This window comes from Oncorhynchus nerka, linkage group LG14 (genome assembly GCF_034236695.1).
Source record: "Oncorhynchus nerka isolate Pitt River linkage group LG14, Oner_Uvic_2.0, whole genome shotgun sequence".
NCBI classification, from domain to species: domain Eukaryota; kingdom Metazoa; phylum Chordata; class Actinopteri; order Salmoniformes; family Salmonidae; genus Oncorhynchus; species Oncorhynchus nerka.
Genome location: NC_088409.1, coordinates 16,824,624 through 16,837,743, shown reverse-complemented (window position 1 = coordinate 16,837,743; position 13,120 = coordinate 16,824,624). Strand labels below are relative to the sequence as shown.

Genomic DNA, 13,120 nt, shown 5'->3' with positions numbered 1-13,120 from the left:
CTGGGTACAACACACAGCATTAGACACACTGACTGTATAATCTCATAGTCCCTAGCTGGGTACAACACAGCATTAGACACACTGACTGTATAATCTCATAGTCCCTGGCTGGGTACAACACAGCATTAGACACACTGACTGTATAATCTCATAGTCCCTGGCTGGGTACAACACACAGCATTAGACACACTGACTGTATAATCTCATAGTCCCTGGCTGGGTACAACACACAGCATTAGACACACTGACTGTATAATCTCATAGTCCCTGGCTGGGTACTACAGAGCATTAGACACACTGACTGTATAATCTCATAGTCCCTGGCTGGGTACAACACACAGCATTAGACACACTGACTGTATAATCTCATAGTCCCTGGCTGGGTACAACACACAGCATTAGACACACTGACTGTATAATCTCATAGTCCCTGGCTGGGTACAACACACAGCATTAGACACACTGACTGTATAATCTCATAGTCCCTGGCTGGGTACTACACACAGCATTAGACACACTGACTGTATAATCTCATAGTCCCTGGCTGGGTACTAAAGAGCGTTAGACACACTGACTGTATAATCTCATAGTCCCTGGCTGGGTACAACACAGCGTTAGACACACTGACTGTATAATCTCATAGTCCCTGGCTGGGTACTACAGAGCATTAGACACACTGACTGTATAATCTCATAGTCCCTGGCTGGGTACAACACAGCATTAGACACACTGACTGTATAATCTCATAGTCCCTGGCTGGGTACAACACAGCATTAGACACACTGACTGTATAATCTCATAGTCCCTGGCTGGGTACAACACACAGCATTAGACACACTGACTGTATAATCTCATAGTTCCTGGCTGGGTACAACACACAGCATTAGACACACTGACTGTATAATCTCATAGTCCCTGGCTGGGTACAACACACAGCATTAGACACACTGACTGTATAATCTCATAGTCCCTGGCTGGGTACAACACACAGCATTAGACACACTGACTGTATAATCTCATAGTCCCTGGCTGGGTACTACAGAGCATTAGACACACTGACTGTATAATCTCATAGTCCCTGGCTGGGTACAACACACAGCATTAGACACACTGACTGTATAATCTCATAGTCCCTGGCTGGGTACTACAGAGCATTAGACACACTGACTGTATAATCTCATAGTCCCATGGCTGGGTACAACACACAGCATTAGACACACTGACTGTATAATCTCATAGTCCCTGGCTGGGTACAACACAGAGCATTAGACACACTGACTGTATAATCTCATAGTCCCTGGCTGGGTACAACACACAGCATTAGACACACTGACTGTATAATCTCATAGTCCCTGGCTGGGTTCAACACACAGCATTAGACACACTGACTGTATAATCTCATAGTCCCTGGCTGGGTACTACAGAGCGTTAGACACACTGACTGTATAATCTCATAGTCCCTGGCTGGGTACTACAGAGCATTAGACACACTGACTGTATAATCTCATAGTCCCTGGCTGGGTACAACACACAGCATTAGACACACTGACTGTATAATTTCATAGTCCCTGGCTGGGTTCAACACACAGCATTAGACACACTGACTGTATAATTTCATAGTCCCTGGCTGGGTTCAACACACAGCATTAGACACACTGACTGTATAATCTCATAGTCCCTGGCTGGGTACAACACACAGCATTAGACACACTGACTGTATAATCTCATAGTCCCTGGCTGGGTACTACAGAGCATTAGACACACTGACTGTATAATCTCATAGTCCCTGGCTGGGTACAACACACAGCATTAGACACACTGACTGTATAATCTCATAGTCCCTGGCTGGGTACTACAGAGCATTAGACACACTGACTGTATAATCTCATAGTCCCTGGCTGGGTACAACACACAGCATTAGACACACTGACTGTATAATCTCATAGTCCCTGGCTGGGTACAACACACAGCATTAGACACACTGACTGTATAATCTCATAGTCCCTGGCTGGGTACTACAGAGCATTAGACACACTGACTGTATAATCTCATAGTCCCTGGCTGGATACAACACACAGCATTAGACACACTGACTGTATAATCTCATAGTCCCTGGCTGGATACAACACACAGCATTAGACACACTGACTGTATAATCTCATAGTCCCTGGCTGGATACAACACACAGCATTAGACACACTGACTGTATAATCTCATAGTCCCTGGCTGGGTACTACAGAGCATTAGACACACTGACTGTATAATCTCATAGTCCCTGGCTGGGTACTACAGAGCGTTAGACACACTGACTGATTGTGAACGTCTGATTGATTGTGAAATCAATCTGGTTTTAGCTGATCACTGAAGATCACAGTACAGCATGGAATCATGCAATTCCATTCAAATCAGGACTGCCAAGGCTGTCCATGGATTTGCATGCAATGGCTGATTTGTTGAATGAATACAATCATATTGTCAATATGAAATCACCATGCAAAAAGTTTCACCAGACATGCCAAGCCATAATCACATTTTACCCTTGAAATGTAAAACATTGTTAAACAGTATGATGGTGTCAAATGATCTTTGTTTTCTTCTTAACTTTGCACATATTCTGGAGGGCCAGTGAGTGGCCCTGCTGCAGTAGTACTGTGTCTGACTAGTGGCTGTGGTCCCTTCCATCCATAACGGGTCAATAGGACAGCCTGGCTGCACTATTCATCTTTCTCTGGGCTGGACAGTGTCTATTCACCAACAATCAATACATCAATCAAAACACTACATCTACTGCTAGTTTGGCAAAATGAAAGAAAATGACAGAAACACAATCACACAAGTCAAACCAGAGGTAGACCTGGGTCAAATGGTAAATACCTCCAGATACCTGATGTAGCATGGATATTGATTGGCCTTGTGCGACCACTCCATTGGTTCAATTGCACACTAAATCAAGTGTAGCTCAAGTATTTGAAAGTATTTAACATATATGGTTGACCCTGGTCTGACAACCACAATACAACCAAAAGGCAATCCTCAAGTACAGGGCTGAGACGCAAACCATTACCTTCCTCTAGTCCATAGTATTCTGCTGGGCAGTTCATGTGAGGAGAAATCTTTTAGAGGGTACATCAACATTGGAGGAACATACTTTTAAAATGGTTTAAACTGTACGAAAGGTCCCTCCCTCTTCCCTGGTTTGGAGAAACACATAACTAAGTAAGAGTGCTTTTCTGGCAAAGGGGAGTGACATTTGTTGCATGTAGAAGACAGTCAGTGCAAACGAACTGCAGGGAGATTAATACCCTTGGACTACATTGCCATTTGTCAGCAGCCTCTGTGGCTGGCTGGCTGTGTGTGTGTGTGTGTGCATGTGTACACATAATATAAACAGCTAGCGTTTCAGGCTATGTTAAATACTTCTCCACTGTTATGATATAAAGTAACTATGGAGTCGTGTGGAGGACAATCTTAGAAAAAAAGATTTCCAAAAGGGTTCTTCAGCTATCCCCATAGGAGAACCCTTTTAGGTTCCAGGCAGAACACCTTTTGGGGTTCCAGGTAGAACCTAGGGTTATTCAAAGGGTTTTCCTATGGTTTTCCTACGGGGAAAGCCGAAGAACCATTTTAGGTTCTACATACAGTTGAAGTCGGAAGTTTACATACACCTTAGCCAAACACATTTAAACTCAGTTTGTAAAAATTCATGACATTTAATCCGAGTTAAAATTCCGCCTTAGGTCAGTTAGGATCATCACATTTAAGGATGTGAAATGTCAGAATAATAGTAGAGAGAATGATTCATTTCAGTTTATATTTCTTTCATCACATTCACAGTGGTTCAGAAGTTTACATACACTCAATTAGTATTTGGTAGCATTACCTTTAAATTGTTTAACTTGGGTCAAACGTTTTGGGTAGCCTTCCACAAGCTTCCCACAATAAATTGGGTGAATTTTGGCCCATTCCTCCTGACAGAGCTGGTGTAACTGAGTCAGGTTGGTAGGCATACTTGCTCGCACACGCTTTTTCAGTTATGCCCACAAATGTTCTATAGGATTGAGGTCAGGGCTTTGTGATGGCCACTCCAATACCTTGACTTTGTTGTCCTTACGCCATTTTGCCACAACTTTGGAAGTATGCTTCGGGTCATTGTCCATTTGGAAGACCCATTTGCGACCAAGCTTTAATTTAACTGATGTCTTGAGATGTTGCTTCAATATATCCACATTATGTTCCTTCCTCATGTTGCCATCTATTTTGTGAAGTGCACCAGTCCCTCCTGCAGCAAAGACATCCCTACAACATGATGCTGCCACCCCCGTGCTTCACGGTTGGGATGGTGTTCTTCAGCTTGCAAGCCTCCCCCTTTTTCCTCCAAACATAACGATGGTCATTATGGCCAAACAGTTGTATTTTTGTTTCATCAGAACAGAGGACATTACTCCAAAAAGTACGATCTTTATCCCACTTAAAAAGATGAGAGAGGCCTGTAATTTTCATAATAGGTACACTTCAACTATGACAGACAAAATGAGAAAAAAAATCCAGAAAATCACATTGTAGGATTTTTTATGAATTTATTTGCAAATTATGGTGGAAAATAAGTATTTGGTCACCTACAAACAAGCAAGATATCTGGCTCTCACAGACCTGTAACTTCTTCTTTAAGAGGCTCCTCTGTCCTCCACTCGTTACCTTTTTAAGCGGGAGAACTTGCACAATTGGTGGCTGACTAAATACTTTTTTTGCCCCACTGTAGATAGTTTCCTCCAGCATCTTCACACGGTCCTTTACTGTTGTTCTGGGATTGATTAGCACTTTTCACACCGAAGTACATTCATCTCTAAGAGACAGAACGTGTCTCCTTCCTGAGCTGTATGTGGTCCCATGGTGTTTATACCTGTGTACTATTGTTTGTACAGATGAACGTGGTACCTTCAGGCATTTGGAAATTACTCCCAAGGATGAACCAGACTTGTGGAGGTCTACAATTGTTTTTCTGAGGTCTTGGCTGATTTCTTTTGATTTTCCCATGATGTCAAGCAAAGAGGCACTGAGTTTGAAGGTAGACCTTGAAATACATACACAGGTACACCTCCAATTGACTCAAATGATGTCAATTAGCCTATCAGAAGCTTCTAAAGCCAGAACTTCATTGTCTGGAATTTTTCAAGCTGTTTAAGGGCAGTCAACTTCGTGTATGTAAACTTCTGACCCACTGGAATTGTGATACAGTGAATTATAAGTGAAATAATCTGTCTGTAAACAATTGTTGGAAAAATGACATGCACAAAGTAGATGTCCTAACCGACTTGACAAAACTATAGTTTGTAAACAAGTGGTTGAAAAACGAGTTTTAATGACTCCAACCTAAGTGTATGTAAACTAGTTTTAATGACTCCAACCTAAGTGTATGTAAACTAGTTTTAATGACTCCAACCTAAGTGTATGTAAACTAGTTTTAATGACTCAAACCTAAGTGTATGTAAACTAGTTTTAATGACTCCAACCTAAGTGTATGTAAACTAGTTTTAATGACTCCAACCTAAGTGTATGTAAACTAGTTTTAATGACTCCAACCTAAGTGTATGTAAACTAGTTTTAATGACTCCAACCTAAATGTAAACTAGTTTTAATGACTCAACATATGTAAATGTAAACTAGTTTTAATGACTCTAACCTAAGTGTATGTAAACTAGTTTTAATGACTCAACCTAAGTGTATGTAAACTAGTTTTAATGACTCCAACCTAAGTGTATGTAAACTAGTTTTAATGACTCCAACCTAAGTGTATGTAAACAAGTTTTAATGACTCCAACCTAAGTGTATGTAAACTAGTTTTAATGACTCCAACCTAAGTGTATGTAAACTAGTTTTAATGACTCCAACCTAAGTGTATGTAAACTAGTTTTAATGACTCCAACCTAAGTGTATGTAAACTAGTTTTAAAGACTCCAACCTAAGTGTATGTAAACTAGTTTTAAAGACTCCAACCTAAGTGTATGTAAACTAGTTTTAATGACTTCAACCTAAGTGTATGTAAACTAGTTTTAATGACTCTAACCTAAGTGTATGTAAACTAGTTTTAATGACTCCAACCTAAGTGTATGTAAACTAGTTTTAATGACTCCAACCTAGTTTTAAGTGTATGTAAACTAGTTTTAAAGACTCCAACCTAAGTGTATGTAAACTAGTTTTAATGACTCCAACCTAAGTGTATGTAAACTAGTTTTAATGACTCCAACCTAAGTGTATGTAAACTAGTTTTAATGACTCCAACCTAAGTGTATGTAAACTAGTTTTAATGACTCCAACATAAGTGTATGTAAACTAGTTTTAATGACTCTAACCTAAGTGTATGTAAACTAGTTTTAATGACTCTAACCTAAGTGTATGTAAACTAGTTTTAATGACTCCAACCTAAGTGTATGTAAACTAGTTTTAATGACTCCAACCTAAGTGTATGTAAACTAGTTTTAATGACTCCAACCTAAGTGTATGTAAACTAGTTTTAATGACTCCAACATAAGTGTATGTAAACTAGTTTTAATGACTCAACCTAAGTGTATGTAAACTAGTTTTAATGACTCCAACCTAAGTGTATGTAAACTAGTTTTAATGACTAGTTTTTAATGACTCAACCTAAGTGTATGTAAACTAGTTTTAATGACTCCAACCTAAGTGTATGTAAACTAGTTTTAATGACTCCAACATAAGTGTATGTAAACTAGTTTTAATGACTCCAACCTAAGTGTATGTAAACTAGTTTTAATGACTCCAACATAAGTGTATGTAAACTAGTTTTAATGACTCCAACCTAAGTGTATGTAAACTAGTTTTAATGACTCCAACCTAATGTATGTAAACTAGTTTTAATGACTCCAACCTAAGTGTATGTAAACTAGTTTTAATGACTCAACCTAAGTGTATGTAAACTAGTTTTAATGACTCCAACCTAAGTGTATGTAAACTAGTTTTAATGACTCCAACCTAAGTGTATGTAAACTAGTTTTAATGACTCCAACCTAAGTGTATGTAAACTAGTTTTAATGACTCCAACCTAAGTGTATGTAAACTAGTTTTAATGACTCCAACCTAAGTGTATGTAAACTAGTTTTAATGACTCCAACCTAAGTGTATGTAAACTAGTTTTAATGACTCAACATAAGTGTATGTAAACTAGTTTTAAGTCCAACCTATGTAAACTAGTTTTAATGACTCCAACCTAAGTGTATGTAAACTAGTTTTAATGACTCCAACCTAAGTGTATGTAAACTAGTTTTAATGACTCAAACCTAAGTGTATGTAAACTAATTTTAATGACTCAACCTAAGTGTATGTAAACTAGTTTTAATGACTCCAACCTAAGTGTATGTAAACTAGTTTTAATGACTCCAACCTAAGTGTATGTAAACTAGTTTTAATGACTCCAACCTAAGTGTATGTAAACTAGTTTTAATGACTCCAACATAAGTGTATGTAAACTAGTTTTAATGACTCTAACCTAAGTGTATGTAAACTAGTTTTAATGACTCCAACCTAAGTGTATGTAAACTAGTTTTAATGACTCAACCTAAGTGTATGTAAACTAGTTTTAATGACTCCAACCTAAGTGTATGTAAACAAGTTTTAATGACTCCAACCTAAGTGTATGTAAACTAGTTTTAATGACTCCAACCTAAGTGTATGTAAACTAGTTTTAATGACTCAACCTAAGTGTATGTAAACTAGTTTTAATGACTCCAACCTAAGTGTATGTAAACTAGTTTTAAAGACTCCAACCTAAGTGTATGTAAACTAGTTTTAAAGACTCCAACCTAAGTGTATGTAAACTAGTTTTAATGACTTCAACCTAAGTGTATGTAAACTAGTTTTAATGACTCTAACCTAAGTGTATGTAAACTAGTTTTAATGACTCCAACCTAAGTGTATGTAAACTAGTTTTAATGACTCCAACCTAAGTGTATGTAAACTAGTTTTAAAGACTCCAACCTAAGTGTATGTAAACTAGTTTTAATGACTCCAACCTAAGTGTATGTAAACTAGTTTTAAAGACTCCAACCTAAGTGTATGTAAACTAGTTTTAATGACTCCAACCTAAGTGTATGTAAACTAGTTTTAATGACTCCAACATAAGTGTATGTAAACTAGTTTTAATGACTTAACCTAAGTGTATGTAAACTAGTTTTAATGACTCTAACCTAAGTGTATGTAAACTAGTTTTAATGACTCAACCTAAGTGTATGTAAACTAGTTTTAATGACTCCAACCTAAGTGTATGTAAACTAGTTTTAATGACTCCAACATAAGTGTATGTAAACTAGTTTTAATGACTCCAACATAAGTGTATGTAAACTAGTTTTAATGACTTAACCTAAGTGTATGTAAACTAGTTTTAATGACTCCAACCTAAGTGTATGTAAACTAGTTTTAATGACTCCAACCTAAGTGTATGTAAACTAGTTTTAATGACTCCAACCTAAGTGTATGTAAACTAGTTTTAATGACTCCAACATAAGTGTATGTAAACTAGTTTTAATGACTCCAACATAAGTGTATGTAAACTAGTTTTAATGACTCCAACCTAAGTGTATGTAAACTAGTTTTAATGACTCCAACATAAGTGTATGTAAACTAGTTTTAATGACTCCAACCTAAGTGTATGTAACTAGTTTTAATGACTCCAACCTAAGTGTATGTAAACTAGTTTTAATGACTCAACCAGTGTATGTAAACTAGTTTTTGACTCCAACCTAAGTGTATGTAAACTAGTTTTAATGACTCCAACCTAAGTGTATGTAAACTAGTTTTAATGACTCCAACCTAAGTGTATGTAAACTAGTTTTAATGACTCAACCTAAGTGTATGTAAACTAGTTTTAATGACTCCAACCTAAGTGTATGTAAACTAGTTTTAATGACTCCAACCTGTATGTAAACTAGTTTTAATGACTCCAACATTGTATGTAAACTAGTTTTAATGACTCCAACCTAAGTGTATGTAAACTAGTTTTAATGACTCCAACATAAGTGTATGTAAACTAGTTTTAATGACTCCAACATAGTGTATGTAAACTAGTTTTAATGACTCCAACCTAAGTGTATGTAAACTAGTTTTAATGACTCCAACATAAGTGTATGTAAACTAGTTTTAATGACTCTAACCTAAGTGTATGTAAACAGTTTTAATGACTCTAACCTAAGTGTATGTAAACTAGTTTTAATGACTCCAACCTAAGTGTATGTAAACTAGTTTTAATGACTCCAACCTAAGTGTATGTAAACTAGTTTTAATGACTCCAACATAAGTGTATGTAAACTAGTTTTAATGACTCCAACATAAGTGTATGTAAACTAGTTTTAATGACTCAACCAGTTTGTAAAAGTTTTAATGACTCCAACCTAAGTGTATGTAAACTAGTTTTAATGACTCCAACCTAAGTGTTGTAAACTAGTTTTAATGACTCAACCTAAGTGTATGTAAACTAGTTTTAATGACCAACATAAGTGTATGTAAACTAGTTTTAATGACTCCAACATAAGTGTATGTAAACTAGTTTTAATGACTCCAACCTAAGTGTATGTAAACTAGTTTTAATGACTCAACATAAGTGTATGTAAACTAGTTTTAATGACTCCAACCTAAGTGTATGTAAACTAGTTTTAATGACTCCAACCTAAGTGTATGTAAACTTTTAATGACTCCAAAAGTGTATGTAAACAGTTTTAATGACTCCAACCTAAGTGTATGTAAACTAGTTTTAATGACTCAACCTAAGTGTATGTAAACTAGTTTTAATGACTCCAACCTAAGTGATGTAAACTAGTTTTAATGACAACTGAAGTGTATGTAAACTAGTTTTAATGACTCCAACCTAAGTGTATGTAAACTAGTTTTAATGACTCCAAAAGTGTATGTAAACTAGTTTTAATGACTCCAACCTAAGTGTATGTAAACTAGTTTTAATGACCCAACATAGTGTATGTAAACTAGTTTTTGACTCCAACCTAAGTGTATGTAAACTAGTTTTAATGACTCCAACCTAAGTGTATGTAAACTAGTTTTAATGACTCCAACCTAAGTGTATGTAAACTAGTTTTAATGACTCAAACCTAAGTGTATGTAAACTAATTTTAAAGACTCCAACCTAAGTGTATGTAAACTAGTTTTAATGACTCCAACCTAAGTGTATGTAAACTAGTTTTAATGACTCCAACCTAAGTGTATGTAAACTAGTTTTAATGACTCCAACCTAAGTGTATGTAAACTAGTTTTAATGACTCCAACATAAGTGTATGTAAACTAGTTTTAATGACTCTAACCTAAGTGTATGTAAACTAGTTTTAATGACTCCAACCTAAGTGTATGTAAACTAGTTTTAATGACTCCAACCTAAGTGTATGTAAACTAGTTTTAATGACTCCAACCTAAGTGTATGTAAACAAGTTTTAATGACTCCAACCTAAGTGTATGTAAACTAGTTTTAATGACTCCAACCTAAGTGTATGTAAACTAGTTTTAATGACTCCAACCTAAGTGTATGTAAACTAGTTTTAATGACTCCAACCTAAGTGTATGTAAACTAGTTTTAAAGACTCCAACCTAAGTGTATGTAAACTAGTTTTAAAGACTCCAACCTAAGTGTATGTAAACTAGTTTTAATGACTTCAACCTAAGTGTATGTAAACTAGTTTTAATGACTCTAACCTAAGTGTATGTAAACTAGTTTTAATGACTCCAACCTAAGTGTATGTAAACTAGTTTTAATGACTCCAACCTAAGTGTATGTAAACTAGTTTTAAAGACTCCAACCTAAGTGTATGTAAACTAGTTTTAATGACTCCAACCTAAGTGTATGTAAACTAGTTTTAAAGACTCCAACCTAAGTGTATGTAAACTAGTTTTAATGACTCCAACCTAAGTGTATGTAAACTAGTTTTAATGACTCCAACATAAGTGTATGTAAACTAGTTTTAATGACTCTAACCTAAGTGTATGTAAACTAGTTTTAATGACTCTAACCTAAGTGTATGTAAACTAGTTTTAATGACTCCAACCTAAGTGTATGTAAACTAGTTTTAATGACTCCAACCTAAGTGTATGTAAACTAGTTTTAATGACTCCAACATAAGTGTATGTAAACTAGTTTTAATGACTCCAACATAAGTGTATGTAAACTAGTTTTAATGACTCTAACCTAAGTGTATGTAAACTAGTTTTAATGACTCCAACCTAAGTGTATGTAAACTAGTTTTAATGACTCCAACCTAAGTGTATGTAAACTAGTTTTAATGACTCCAACCTAAGTGTATGTAAACTAGTTTTAATGACTCCAACATAAGTGTATGTAAACTAGTTTTAATGACTCCAACATAAGTGTATGTAAACTAGTTTTAATGACTCCAACCTAAGTGTATGTAAACTAGTTTTAATGACTCCAACATAAGTGTATGTAAACTAGTTTTAATGACTCCAACCTAAGTGTATGTAAACTAGTTTTAATGACTCCAACCTAAGTGTATGTAAACTAGTTTTAATGACTCCAACCTAAGTGTATGTAAACTAGTTTTAATGACTCCAACCTAAGTGTATGTAAACTAGTTTTAATGACTCCAACCTAAGTGTATGTAAACTAGTTTTAATGACTCCAACCTAAGTGTATGTAAACTAGTTTTAATGACTCCAACCTAAGTGTATGTAAACTAGTTTTAATGACTCCAACCTAAGTGTATGTAAACTAGTTTTAATGACTCCAACCTAAGTGTATGTAAACTAGTTTTAATGACTCCAACATAAGTGTATGTAAACTAGTTTTAATGACTCAACCTAAGTGTATGTAAACTAGTTTTAATGACTCAACATAAGTGTATGTAAACTAGTTTTAATGACTCCAACATAAGTGTATGTAAACTAGTTTTAATGACTCCAACCTAAGTGTATGTAAACTAGTTTTAATGACTCCAACATAAGTGTATGTAAACTAGTTTTAATGACTCTAACCTAAGTGTATGTAAACTAGTTTTAATGACTCTAACCTAAGTGTATGTAAACTAGTTTTAATGACTCCAACCTAAGTGTATGTAAACTAGTTTTAATGACTCAACCTAAGTGTATGTAAACTAGTTTTAATGACTCCAACCTAAGTGTATGTAAACTAGTTTTAATGACTCCAACACAAGTGTATGTAAACTAGTTTTAATGACTCTAACCTAAGTGTATGTAAACTAGTTTTAATGACCAACCTAAGTGTATGTAAACTAGTTTTAATGACTCCAACCTAAGTGTATGTAAACTAGTTTTAATGACTCCAACCTAAGTGTATGTAAACTAGTTTTAATGACTCCAACATAAGTGTATGTAAACTAGTTTTAATGACTCCAACATAAGTGTATGTAAACTAGTTTTAATGACTCCAACCTAAGTGTATGTAAACTAGTTTTAATGACTCCAACATAAGTGTATGTAAACTAGTTTTAATGACTCCAACCTAAGTGTATGTAAACTAGTTTTAATGACTCCAACCTAAGTGTATGTAAACTAGTTTTAATGACTCCAACCTAAGTGTATGTAAACTAGTTTTAATGACTCCAACCTAAGTGTATGTAAACTAGTTTTAATGACTCCAACCTAAGTGTATGTAAACTAGTTTTAATGACTCCAACCTAAGTGTATGTAAACTAGTTTTAATGACTCCAACCTAAGTGTATGTAAACTAGTTTTAATGACTCCAACCTAAGTGTATGTAAACTAGTTTTAATGACTCCAACCTAAGTGTATGTAAACTAGTTTTAATGACTCCAACCTAAGTGTATGTAAACTAGTTTTAATGACTCAACCTAAGTGTATGTAAACTAGTTTTAATGACTCCAACATAAGTGTATGTAAACTAGTTTTAATGACTCCAACATAAGTGTATGTAAACTAGTTTTAATGACTCCAACCTAAGTGTATGTAAACTAGTTTTAATGACTCCAACATAAGTGTATGTAAACTAGTTTTAATGACTCCAACCTAAGTGTATGTAAACTAGTTTTAATGACTCCAACCTAAGTGTATGTAAACTAGTTTTAATGACTCCAGCCTAAGTGTATGTAAACTAGTTTTAATGACTCCAACCTAA

The 13,120-nt window shown here is 35.3% G+C and overlaps 1 protein-coding gene across 1 annotated transcript in view; it reads right to left on the bottom strand.

The window, feature by feature from the left end:
• Positions 1-13,120, bottom strand: part of ptk2ab (protein tyrosine kinase 2ab) — a 142,654-nt gene that overhangs the window by 46,975 nt on the left and 82,559 nt on the right. The window contains exon 15 of the mRNA XM_065027571.1: positions 3,065-3,085. Within this exon, the coding sequence (XP_064883643.1) occupies positions 3,065-3,085 (21 nt within the window). The remainder of the gene's footprint in view (positions 1-3,064; positions 3,086-13,120) is intronic.